The sequence below is a fragment of the Dermacentor silvarum genome, chromosome 10, assembly GCF_013339745.2.
Source record: "Dermacentor silvarum isolate Dsil-2018 chromosome 10, BIME_Dsil_1.4, whole genome shotgun sequence".
Classification (NCBI taxonomy): Eukaryota; Metazoa; Arthropoda; class Arachnida; order Ixodida; family Ixodidae; genus Dermacentor; species Dermacentor silvarum.
The window spans coordinates 64,015,699-64,027,880 of record NC_051163.1 but is presented as its reverse complement, the minus strand read 5'-3'; the positions used below and the strand labels follow the sequence as shown (position 1 = coordinate 64,027,880).

The 12,182-nt window shown below is 47.4% G+C and overlaps 2 protein-coding genes across 2 annotated transcripts in view; one reads left to right on the top strand and one right to left on the bottom strand.

The window, feature by feature from the left end:
• Window positions 1-12,182, bottom strand: part of LOC119465859 (acyl-coenzyme A thioesterase 13) — a 60,670-nt gene that overhangs the window by 28,421 nt on the left and 20,067 nt on the right. The gene's annotated exons all lie outside the window — the stretch shown is intronic.
• On the top strand, window positions 1,506-12,079 carry LOC119431598 (tigger transposable element-derived protein 4-like). The gene is made up of 2 exons (XM_049657112.1): window positions 1,506-11,748; window positions 11,966-12,079. The coding sequence occupies exon 1, from the start codon at window positions 8,222-8,224 to the stop codon at window positions 8,969-8,971; it is 750 nt and encodes a 249-aa protein (XP_049513069.1). The 5' UTR covers window positions 1,506-8,221; the 3' UTR covers window positions 8,972-11,748; window positions 11,966-12,079.

The following is a 12,182-nucleotide window of genomic DNA, read 5'->3' as shown; positions in this document are numbered from 1 at the left end:
CCACAAGGATGCTGCTGATCAGCCACTTCCGTGGTTCCCCCAGGCAAACAGCTCCGTGGCGACCAAGGAGAACAGCTTTACTGTGGTGGCATATCGCAGCTTGAGAAGTGGTGAGAAAAATGTGTTACATAGCTGAGTGACTATGTCAAAAAATCCTTGACATTGGTACTCCTGTGTCATTCCTTTCATTGGCAGGCTCACTACTTGTCAGTCTGTCCCGAAACTTTTGTTTTGCTTCCTTTTAATACACCAACAAATAAGCTGAGATTCATAGTGACACATAGTGTATCACACTATGTGTCACGACTAGTTTGCCTTCCCAAATAAAGAAATAAGATAAAGAACCACACAAAATTGGAATGCTTCCCCGCATCAAGAAAATATCACGGTGCTTTTATTAATCATAAATATTCTAACAGTTCAAGCACGGGACTAGTTGAGTTGCTTCCACTAAAAAAAAAAAAAAAACGCCATGAGAGACTGCGCCCTTGCAGTTATTGGACAACATTGCATAAATGTCACCGTTTATTAGTACATCTTCTAGACTTCATGACGACCTGAGAATTCAGCACACACTTCAACCACAAAACCAAATGCACATTCTCCTTTGTGGCTCCTCTTTCTACAACAGTTACCAAGAGATGCCAAAATTCAAGGAAGTTCACCTCCACTGTGACATCATGGAAATGAGCACATACATTTACAGAAAGTCTCCATGAATTGAGCAACAGTGTATAAACAAACCATTGTATCCTTAGGTTGTGACCAAGCATGCGAGTGTTTCATTAGACACATTGTGCTTTGTGATGTCTCTGATCATAAGTAGAACACTTACATTTTATTTTCAGTCACACTCAATTAGAGAGCATTTATAAGGTGCAATGGGACATACACAGAACATAGATTTTCCAATTCCAGGTCTTGTGACGTACTTCCCATCTATATTTACAAATGCAATTTTGAAACATCCTTGGATTTTCTCGCTACACGACATCAGAGTAATAGTCCTGATAACTTCAATTTTCAAACTTCTCACTGTGAATAAAACATCACAAAACATGGTTTCCTTGTGCCACGTGGCATCACATACCACCTCCGAGCACATTCAAACATGGGTCACGCGTGGGTAACTAAGATCAAGCAGGAGCCAATCTAACAGAAAAATAAAAATGAAAAGTTAATAGCAAGACTGCACCGGAAACAGCTGGTTACCCAAACAACAACATGCACACTAAGAAAGTACAAACAAATTTTACAGAACATGTTATCGGGCTTTGGGATGAATGCTCAAGCATATGACCAACTATTGTGATAACTAGCTCATTTTTAATAAGGCATTTGTAATGACCCCACACTGTTAGCATTTTAAACATCAGCCAGTAGCCTGTGTTACTAATTGTGCTCTTACTAGACAAAACAACATTCCATCAACCTCCTCATTAAACTTGCATTGTAATGCTGACAAGTACTTTACCATCGGCTTTTGAATTATGTGTTGCATGATGTGTTCGACTGAATGCAGTGTTATTTTTTTCCCGTTTAATAATGCTCACACAAAGAAACTTGAATCAGAGCGGAACATAGCTTTCTAGAGCGTGGAAGTGGTGCATTTATGAGACTCATGGCACTGCCTAGCGAATGGAAATGCAAGGCACCAATATTGAAAGAAATACTTGATATCATCTGCAAGCATGACGAAGCTCGAAGAAAACCCAACGAAGAAGCGTGTGGATCTGGCAAGCAAACTTGGTTTGTCGGTTGCAACACTGAACACCATCATGAGCAAGCATGAAGAGATTCGCAGAAAAGTGCAAGTCATCGGTGCCAGTGTGAAGCAAATAAAAAATGTGCAGCATGGATCAATGGAAGACATCCTCCTGGCATGGTTTAAGAGGTGAGAGCGGCAGGTGTTAACATTGACGGCAAATTTTTACAGGAGAAGGCCAATGACATCGCGCTGTCCTTGGGTATTGAAGGCTTCCAAGCTTCTAATGGGTGGCTGCATTGGTTTAAGGCCCGACACGGCTTGGTATTCAAAAGAGTTTCCGGCGAAGGAAAGAATGTCGACGCTGCGGTCGTATCAGACTGGGTATCGACTTTGCCAGCGCTGATATCTCAGTATCGACCACAGGATGTTTTCAATGGTGATGATGCGGGCATCTATATCAACCTCGAGTCTGAGAAAAGTCTTGGCATGAAGAGCGAGATGTGCCAAGGAGGAAAGAAGAGCAAGGAAAGGGTGACAGTGCTTTCCTGTGTCAATGCTGATGGAAGCGAGAAGCTGAAGCGCACAGTTATTGGCAAATTCTGGAAGCCACAATGTTTCTCGCGTAATCCAAGCCTTCCAGTCATGTACAAAGCCAACAAGAAGGCGTGACTGGTGATTTTTTAAAACTCAATTTCTGACATTGCTGGATGCCTAAGATGTCTGCTAAAAACAGAAACATTCTTCCGTTTCTTGATAACTGTGCAGTGCACCCGGATGGTGTTGGCTGGCTACGAAACATTAAGGTGATTTTTGTACCACCTAACACCACAGCCCACTTGAAGTCCCTCGATGCAGGTATTATTAGCAATGTCAAATTTCATTTCCGAAGCCTGCCGGTGCGGCGGCTTTCTGCCAAGATCCACAGGACGGACAGCAACTTGGAAGATTGACCCTTCTCGATGCCATTCACTTTTTGGCGATGTCGTGGGATCGTGTCAAGCCAGAAAGCATCACTAAGTGCTTTAAAAAATCTGGATTTTACGGTGCTTGCGACACATCCAAGTGATCAGGAAGACGACATAATGCTTAGGATCCTGGATTGGGATCACTTGAATGTGGACGGTTCTTCAGCAGAGATTGTGTGTGCAGATGACCATATGGCAACATGCAAGTTGTGCAGTGTGGAAGACATTATTGCAGAGGCGACCACTGAAGATGCCGACCACCAAGATGAAAGCACGGAAGACAGCGGTGACGACGACCAAGATGACGGCACCGAAGGAGGTGGTGACAGCTGTGGCAACTGGTGCTCAACTGCTGGCCACACACTCACATCATTAGACACTCTTCAGGGCTTCATCGCAAATGCGCAGTTTTTGAGTGAGGAAATGGCGGCTTCATTTTTTATCTTTCAAAAGAACTTTTTTATAGACGTTGAAAAAAAAGTTCAGCAAAAACTGACGAGCTATTTTAAGGTTGCTCAGTAAAAGTGTGTTGGCTGTGGATTGTGTGGTGCCGAGTGATGCTGCTCCACTTAACATGCGTATTATGCAGAGCAGTATCACTCGATGCCACAGGAAACTTTGCTAGTGAGTTTCTCACCATGTCTGTTTTTTTACGTTTTGGAGATTGCTTTGAATGATATGTTTTACTTTCTGGTTCCCGCGAAGATTGTATCAACGAGGTTCCACAGTAACTGGCCTTAATGATTAGGACTCCATCAGAGCGATCAACACCCGACATATGATTCTCCAGAGGAGCTTCTCCAATGTCTCAAGCACCTCGAAGAGCTCAGTGGAACCGTTGGCTCCCAGGATTCAAACCATCTGAAAGGGAGCGGGATTCAAAATCTTGCAGGTCATGGCAACGGGGGAACCCAGGTAGCAGAAACGACCGTGAACGAGACCTGACAGCACACTCTGTCCGAACCGAAGAGGAAAACCCTCTCCAACAAAAAAGGTGGGCCGTGCTGCGTCAACTGCAACAAATACGATCATCTCGGTCACCCCTTTCTCAACTACCTGAGTCCGCAGGGGAGGGCGAGGTGCAACGTTTGCAAGTGCATTGGACACGAAGCTCAAAACTGCAAAGGAGAGCGGGCTGTGCCTCTTTCAGAGCATTGTGAATCTTAACATCCGTGCACCGGACGCGGCCAACGAAAAGTATTTTATTCTGGCTAAAGCTCATGGTCACGACTTGAGAGCATATGGTGACCGTTGGCAGCCGGTGCGTTACTATTCGGCGAGAGGATGCAGACCACATTGGAATGAAATGTCTGGCGATAGACAAGCCGTTCTCCATCGGAGGCTACATATCAGGATGTGTGACGCTGTGTGGTGAGGCAAACGTTCACCTCATAGTCGATCAAGCAACAGCTGACGTCCCTGTGCTGATCGTGCCGAACAAGTCACAGGCGATACCTCTCACCGTGGGATAGCCCTTCACCGAGCAACCTCATGTTACAATTGTAAGGCGACGGAACACCTTTAGGATCTGCGAGGAACAGAAGAACGTGGACGAGAGTGATGACACACTGCAGTCCATTGAAATACCAGATCATTCGAAGTGCCCAGGGTGCCTTTGGGCCAGGGAATCGACAGTGGTTACACCAAACTATATTGGATTTGTTAAACTCTACGTTACAGGCAGCGAACACAATGCAGATGTCCTTGTGGATGCCCAACTTAGGTGCCAAGAGGGGCGCGAACATTGCATGCCATGTTGCGTCATCAACGTCGATACAACCAACGAGACATGCATTCCCGTCATGAGCATATCAAACCACGAACTGAGCATCAAAGCCCACGAGCGGCTAGCGCGAGCGGAAGTCTTCCACCTCAATGAAGAGCTGATGTGGGATGAGAAGCCAAGCTGCAGTGCCACTCAACCTCATCCATCGGCGAATGTGAACTTCAAAACTGGCTCAAGCGTCCCTCCAGAGCATTGTGGAGAAACTAGGTCAACTCATCGAGGAGTATCACGACTCTTCTGCGGACAGCGTTTCAGAGACTGGCCCCAGAAATGCCGCGGAAATGAAGATTGAAGTAACGGCTGAGGTACTTGTAAGGTTTCGCCTATATGGGCTTTCCTTTGCGGATTGAGAGCACATGAAGGTGGTCATCGAAGATTTAAAGCAAGCAGGCATCGTCGTCAACTCCAATTCCAACTATGTGAGTCCTATCCTTCTGGTGCGAAAAAAGACAGGAGAGCGACGACTTTGCGTCGACTACAGAGCACTCAAGCGAGTGACGAGAAAGGACCGTTGCCCACTGCCATTAATTGATGATCAGCTCAACCGTCTGAGAGGAAAATGTCTTTCCACGAGTCTCAACCTTGCATCAGGCTATTATCAGATTCCTATTGCAAAGGAGTCCAGACACAAGACCGCGTTCATCACACCCGATGGACATTATGAAGTCGTCCGTATGCCATTTGGTTTGGCCTATGGCCAAGCAGTATTTCAAATAATGATCAATGCCATTCTTCACCCACTGCAATACACAGAAGCACTTGCATACATGGATGACATCTTGCTCCCGACGACAACTGTGGAAGAAGGATTTGAATCCCTGCGAATGATCTTGGTTGTTCTCTGTGAGTGGCACTGACTTTGCGATTGAGTGTTACCTATTCTACGACCGAGTAGATTACCTTGGCTACGACATTTCTACGGAAGGTGTGAGACCAGGAAGTCTCAAAATCCAGAGCGTTGCCGACTTCCTAAAGCCCGCTTACGTACACCAACAGTGTCCACTTTTGGGTCTCATTAGCTACTTCAGAAACTTTGTTCAGGCTTTCAATATTATTGCAAAACATCTGACAAAGTTGACGGCCAAGTATGAGGTCTGGGTATGGACTACGCAGCACAACGTCGCATTCGTCGAGATCAAGAAACGGATGATTCAGAAACCTGTCCTGAGATATTTTTTGTTCGAAGCAAGAACTGAAGTTCATACGGATGTCAGTAGGGATGGACTCAGAGCAATACTGCTGCAAGAGCAAGTGAGCGGGGAGTTTCTGGCTTTTGTTTATGCTAGCCAACTAACGATAGAATATGAAGAAAGGCACCACTCCCACAAACTGGAAACGCTAGCGGTTGTGTGGGCCCTGGAAAAGTTTCGGACAGATTTGATCGGACTGAAATTCACGGTTGTCACAGATTGCAATGCTGTGCGAGCAACCTTGATCAAGAAGGATCTCCTGCCTCAAATCGGCAGATGGTGGCACTGTCGTCAAGAGTTAACCTTCGATATTGAGTAGAACACTGGTGTGTTCAAATCAAATACCATCTCAGCAACGGCAAGGTGTTCAAAAAGGTGAATGAGGGCGATTCGGCACCACGCCTTCTTTGGGTGGTGCCAAGGTACGCGTGCTGGCGCATAGTAAAGGCTTGCCATGACATCGGACGTTTTGCTGTTGTCAGCAGCATATGAGACATATTACCCCGCGTCAACTCAAATGCTGCTCAAATGCAGGCACCTCGCCACGCTGTCCGTCCTGCCTCTCTCCCCAATTCGCACAAGGAATCGGCTAACAAGTAGCGGACGCCACCACCTGCTGTGCTAGCCACCAAGACGTCGCATTTCGAAGTCCCTCCTCTCCTACTGGGACACCACACGAGGGACTCGCGCTGCTTGAGCAGTTAACACGGACGCGAGATGAAGAAGAGACTCGAACAAGAACGACGTGTGGGAAACGGCTCTGTGTTTTTATCCTGTATTGCGATATTTTTCTTTATTCACGCTCTCGCATTAAACCAGTTAACACCCCTGTATTGCGAATGCCGACATGGTGCGGTGGACAGGACCGCTAAATGAAAAGGGAGATCACATTCTCGTGTGCATCGATCACGCCACAAGATACATGGACGCCGTAGCCATACCAAGCACATCGTCGCTGCATTACCTCGACTTCATGCCAAACAGATGGATTCCACGATTCGGAGTTCTGAGCATCATAATCACCGACCAGGCAAGGAGATTCGTGAACAAGCGAACCAGCCAGTTTCATCACAGGCTTGGAATAACACATGCAAACTCCCCACCGTACTGGCCGCAGTCAAATGGCTTGATCAAACGAATGGTCGGCACCCTCACGCAACTGCTGTGCAAAATCATCAGCAGCAAAGACATGTGGAAGAAAGAGTAGCCCTGAGCCATACTTGTTATCAAGGACACGAAACATGGTCATGGCAGTCACAGCCCCTTGCGGCTCATGCATGGCTACGATCAGAAACTGCCGGGAGAACTCAATTTGCATCAGCTGAGCAAGACATTGACGGGTCTCAACGGTTGCACGAACTGGCGAAGGGTCGGGAAGATACAAGAGAAAAACTCCTACAAAACCAACGCAAAGCAATGGTCTGGTATGACGAAAGGCAGCGGATGCCGAGCATCCAACCAGGGGATATCGTGTTACTCGAACTAAGTGGACTCTCAATAAACAAAACTCGGTTAAGCGGAAACTACCGATAAACGGAGCTAAATAATATTATTTGGTTGGTTTCTTATGTATGAAGTCGTAAAATTCTTCAGTTAATCGAAACACCACTTATTTGTTACCTGCGGTTAAACGGCACAAAAGACACTGCACAGGCGACTTTTTGGTTTCAACTGCCAAACTAGTCTCGCAACCATGAAATACATAATTTTCATAGCCAACACCGTACTTGGGACAAGCCAATCCAGTAGCCAGGTCTCGTTTCTTGCGCCAGCAGCTGCAGTGTGTTAGGCCTATGAGTGTGCCGACTTGCAGCACGATGGAGAACACGAAGGAAATGGCTGCATCAAGCACTGCCGCTTGAAACGAAGCTTCAAATTCTCCAGGAGCTCGATGGAAGCGGCCTGTCCAAGATAGAGGTGGCAAAGAAGTTCGGTACACCCAAGTCGACGCTCTCGCGGATCTCGAAGAACAAAGAAGCGATTGAATGTGCTGTCAAGAATGGAACCTTTACATCAAAACGAATGCGGATGCGGACGACACCTTATGAAAAACTGGAAAAGGTTCTTTTTTTGTGGTTTAAGCGTGGGAGGAGTGCGAATTTCCCCATAATGCGGACACATTTTGGAACAGAAGGCACGAGAAATAGCGCTGCAAATGGGCAGTGAAAACTTTGCCGTAAGCGACGGATGGCTAAGCCGATTTAAGAAGCGCCTGGCCTCATTTTTAAGACTATCTCAGGTGAGAGTGCCGCTGTCAACAGAGAAGTTTGCACTGACATGGCCACAAGGGCGGCTGCAGGAAATTTTGCGGAACTATGAGCCGCGGGACGTTTTCAACAGCCGACTAGATGGGCCTTTATTACAAGGTGCTTCCATCAAAGACTTGCCTTCAAAGGTGAAGCCTGTACAGGAGGACAACGCAGTAAGGATCGAATTACTGCACTGGCAGGCGCAAATATGGCAGGGGACGAGAAATTAAAGCTGTTGGTAGTGGGAAAGTCGAAGCACCCACATTGTTTCAAGGGTGTTCCGAGACCTTCCCGTTACGTACCATGCTAACGGAAGAGCATGGATGACTATGGCAATTTTTGAAAACTGGCTACAGGAGGAAGATGCAAGACTTTCCAAGCAAGGCAGGAAGGTTGTCTTTATCGTGGATAATTGCCCTGCTCATGGCAAGGTGGAAGGAGTGAAGTCCATCACTCTTGAATTCTTGCCAGCCAATGCAACAGCTGTGATCCAGCCAATGGATCAAGGCGTAATACAGAACATCAAAGTTCTTTACCGTAGCCAGCTGCTTCACCGAATGCTACTTTGCACAGACAATGGAAAGAGCTACAACACAGATTTGTTGTTGGCCATCCACATTCTGGTCCATGCCTGGGAACAAGTGGAGGAAACCACACTACAGAGGTGCTTCCACCATGCAGGCTTTGAAGCACAAGAACAAATGCTTCATGAAGAGGAAATCCCTGCCGACGCCAATGCTGATGGCATATTCAGTCAGGTAGTGTCCTCTGCCCCTTTTACGCAGCAGGAGTACGAGGCAATTGATGAGAATTTGAGCACCTGTCGCGAGGAGAGCCTTGAGGAACTGACTGCTGAAGCACAAGGCGAAGATCAACCCTCCTCCAGTGACGAGTGCGATGACCTTATTCCGAGTGCAGTGGTGCCAGACAGTGCAGCTAAAGGAGCAGTCGAACTTTTGCAGCGCTATTTTGAGCGTGAAGGTTGTCCCGAATTTCTGGCAAGCCTGTCAAGCAGGGGCACCTCAAGCATGCCAAGCAAACCACAATTGATTGCTTTTTCCCTGTCCATGTAGATAAGTAGGGGTTAGTACTACTTAAAAAAAGTTGTGCTTCATGAAACGTGTACTTTGCTTAAATGAAACTTCTGATAAATGGAACACTTTTATGGATCTCCTCCAAGTTCTTCTGTTTAAGAGGAGTGCACCGTAGGTGCTCACGGTGCGCGCTGGACGCTCGCTACGAAGGCCCTTTCCAAATAACGACTCTCACTGGAGAGAACACTACAGCAATCAGTAGGGTTCTCCACGCGCCCGGCAAGGTCAACGACAAAACAGTCAATGTAGAGCAACTCGGACGATATAAGGAACCTGTCCTAGACACCGCAGAGTTGTTGCCACCCCACAACGCCACGTGCGCCTGAGAACAGGCGCAATTTTCTGGGGAGCCGTGTTAGCAGTACGAGACATATTACCCCGCGTCACCTCAAACGCTGCTGAAATGCAGGCACCTCCTTCCGCTGTCCATCCCGCCTCTCTCCCTACTTCGCATGAGGAATCGGCTAACAAGCAGCGAACGCCACCACCTGCTGTGCCACCCACCGAGACGCCGCATTTCGAAGTCCCTCCTCTCCTACTGGGACACTGCATGAGGGACTCGAGCTGCTCGAGCAATTAACACAGATGCGAGACGAAGAAGAGACTCGAACGAGAACGACGTGTTAAAAACGGCTCTGTGTTTTTATCCTGTATTGCAATATTTTTTTTATTCAAGCTCTCACATTAAACCAGTTAATACCCCTGTATTGTGAGTGCTGACACTGGACAAAATATTGTTGAAATTGAAGGAAACATACTGGTTTCCAGGCACAAAGTGTTACGCCAGACAATATATCACCACATGCATCAAATGTCTCTTTCACGAGGTTCCTGCTTGGAAGAGACTGGGCAAGCTGCACAGTATCGAATAAGCCTTGGCAAGCCTTTTCACACCATCCATATCGATAACTTCCATCCATTTGTGAGAAGCAAATCTGGCAATGCCAACATACTAGTGGCCGTTGATCGTTTCATGAACTTTATGCTACTACGAGCAGTTCAGAACAGATCAGCAGGACTGGCCGCCCAGTTTCTTCACGATGTGGCAAGCATTTATGGGCCACCAACCATGACCCCCAATTGCATGAGTACTTTCATGAGCACCAAATTCAAGGCCTTCAGAATCAAGCACGTGTAAAACGCCACTGCGATGCCACAAGCTAATGGTCAAGTCGAGCGATACAATCACATGATTACTCAAACGGTCCCGAGCGTGACACGGACAACAAAGACTGGAACATGACTTTATCTCAAATGCAGTGGGGAATCAACAATACGCTTCCCCAAGCTATGAAGACTACGCTGTTCGGACTGCTGTTCAACTTTAAGCCATGAATCATCAACGGTTACTGCATGGTTGACACTCTTGCCAAAGAGTTTGACCGTGAAATGGAGGCTAAGCAAACATCTGCGGCAGAGAGCATTTGTGAAGATCAACGGAAAGAGCAGGCGCGTTCGGAAGCACCGACTTATGAACTGGGAGATGTCGTTTTGGTTAAGTGAGAGCCAATAACGTGTGGCGAGTCAAGAAAACTCAAGAAAGAATACAAAGGGCCGTAAATCATTACAGAAAAACTGGCCAACAACCGATATCGGATCGGGATGCTGCTCATTGCACAGAGCGGGAGGAGAGCATACAGCAGCATCACACCAGTGGACAAGCTAAAGCTTTGGGGCCAGGGCGAGATTAATTTGGAAAGTTCTGACAGTGGTTCCGACTGGAACAGTCGGTAGTTGCAGGATGGCTGAGTTTGCATGCTCCTGGTGTGTGAGGTGCTCAATAGACGGCGCCACCTCTGTGCGAGTGGAGCCACCAGCGGTTTCAGAGGTGGTGTAACTTCAACTTGAAGAAAACGAAGTGAGCCCCCTTTTGTGCGTGTGTATGGGAAAGAACGAGACAAGAGGGACGGCTACGCATCTAGCAAGGCGGCGCTTTCCAGTCTCCCCGTCTTACTTTTACCTAAACAAATGTTCTGGTCAAAGCAACTGGTGTTCCAGTTTTCCTCCATCTTGGAAAAGCGTATTTAAATGTACCCTTATTACTCAGCGTTTCAATAAAGAACTTTCTCATTCTTTCGCACTTGAACGTTTAAATTTTGTGGTATCATCTGGTGATACCAAAAACATACCAAGATGCAAAGCTGTTTACAAATCTCTACGTATGAAACAACGGATATACAGCAGCATCACACCAGTGGACAAGCTAAAGCTTTGGGGCAAGGACGAGATTAACTGGGAAAGTACTGACAGTGGTTCCGACTGGCACGGTCGGTAGTTGCAGGATTGCTGAGTGTGCACGCGCCTGGTGTGTGAGGTGCTTAACCCTTTGAAGGTTTTTGCCGTATCTGTACGGCGGCGGTTTTCTGTCCCGCAAGGTCTTTGCCGTACGGGTACGGTTTCGATCCTCCGTTTGAAATTTCGCGCCATAATGACGATGCATGCTCACCGGGAAGTGCTGCCACCTTTTAGGACTTACAAGAAGCGTTTGCCATTTGTGCTACCTTGTTGCGGAGATAAACAGAACTGATTTCTAGCTTCAGCGCGTGCGTCGCGCAGACTGCGGCAGCACCCCTTTCGCGGTTTCGGTTTCGCCGCGTGATCGCAACGGAGGCGCGCGAAGCGTGAGTTTTCTCTCTGTCGGCACTCTCTTGCGGGGGCGGCGGAAGTTGATTTCTATCTTGATTGTCGCTGTCTTAGCTTGTTTATCAGCGCCGATCACGAGGTATTCTCGCTCTCTGCGGCAACGCGCTTACGCGGTTTCGGTTCCGCCAAATGATCGCAACGGAGGCGCGCGAAACGTGAGTTTTCTCTTTGTCGGCACTCTCTTGCAGATGCGGCGGAAGCTGATTTCTACTTTGATTGGCGCTGCTCTTAGCTTGTTTATCACCACCGCTCACGAGGTATTCTCGCTCTCCTTGTTTACTGAATTTCCGTGGAGTTCTTCAGATGCACGGCAAAGCGGCCACTTCCCAGAGAGGGTGCCTCAGACCTCTGCCCAAGGCAGCCGCACGCAGAGATGTCATGTGTGTGCTAACACAACTCGTCACCCCAAGATGAGAACAGACACGCGTTTTTGGTGTGCAGACTGCGATAAGGCGCTGTGCGTAGAACCGCGTTTCAAGGAATACCACACTCTGAAATATTATTGAACATTTGGAGTTCTGAGTGATGCCGACATCAAAATACTGTT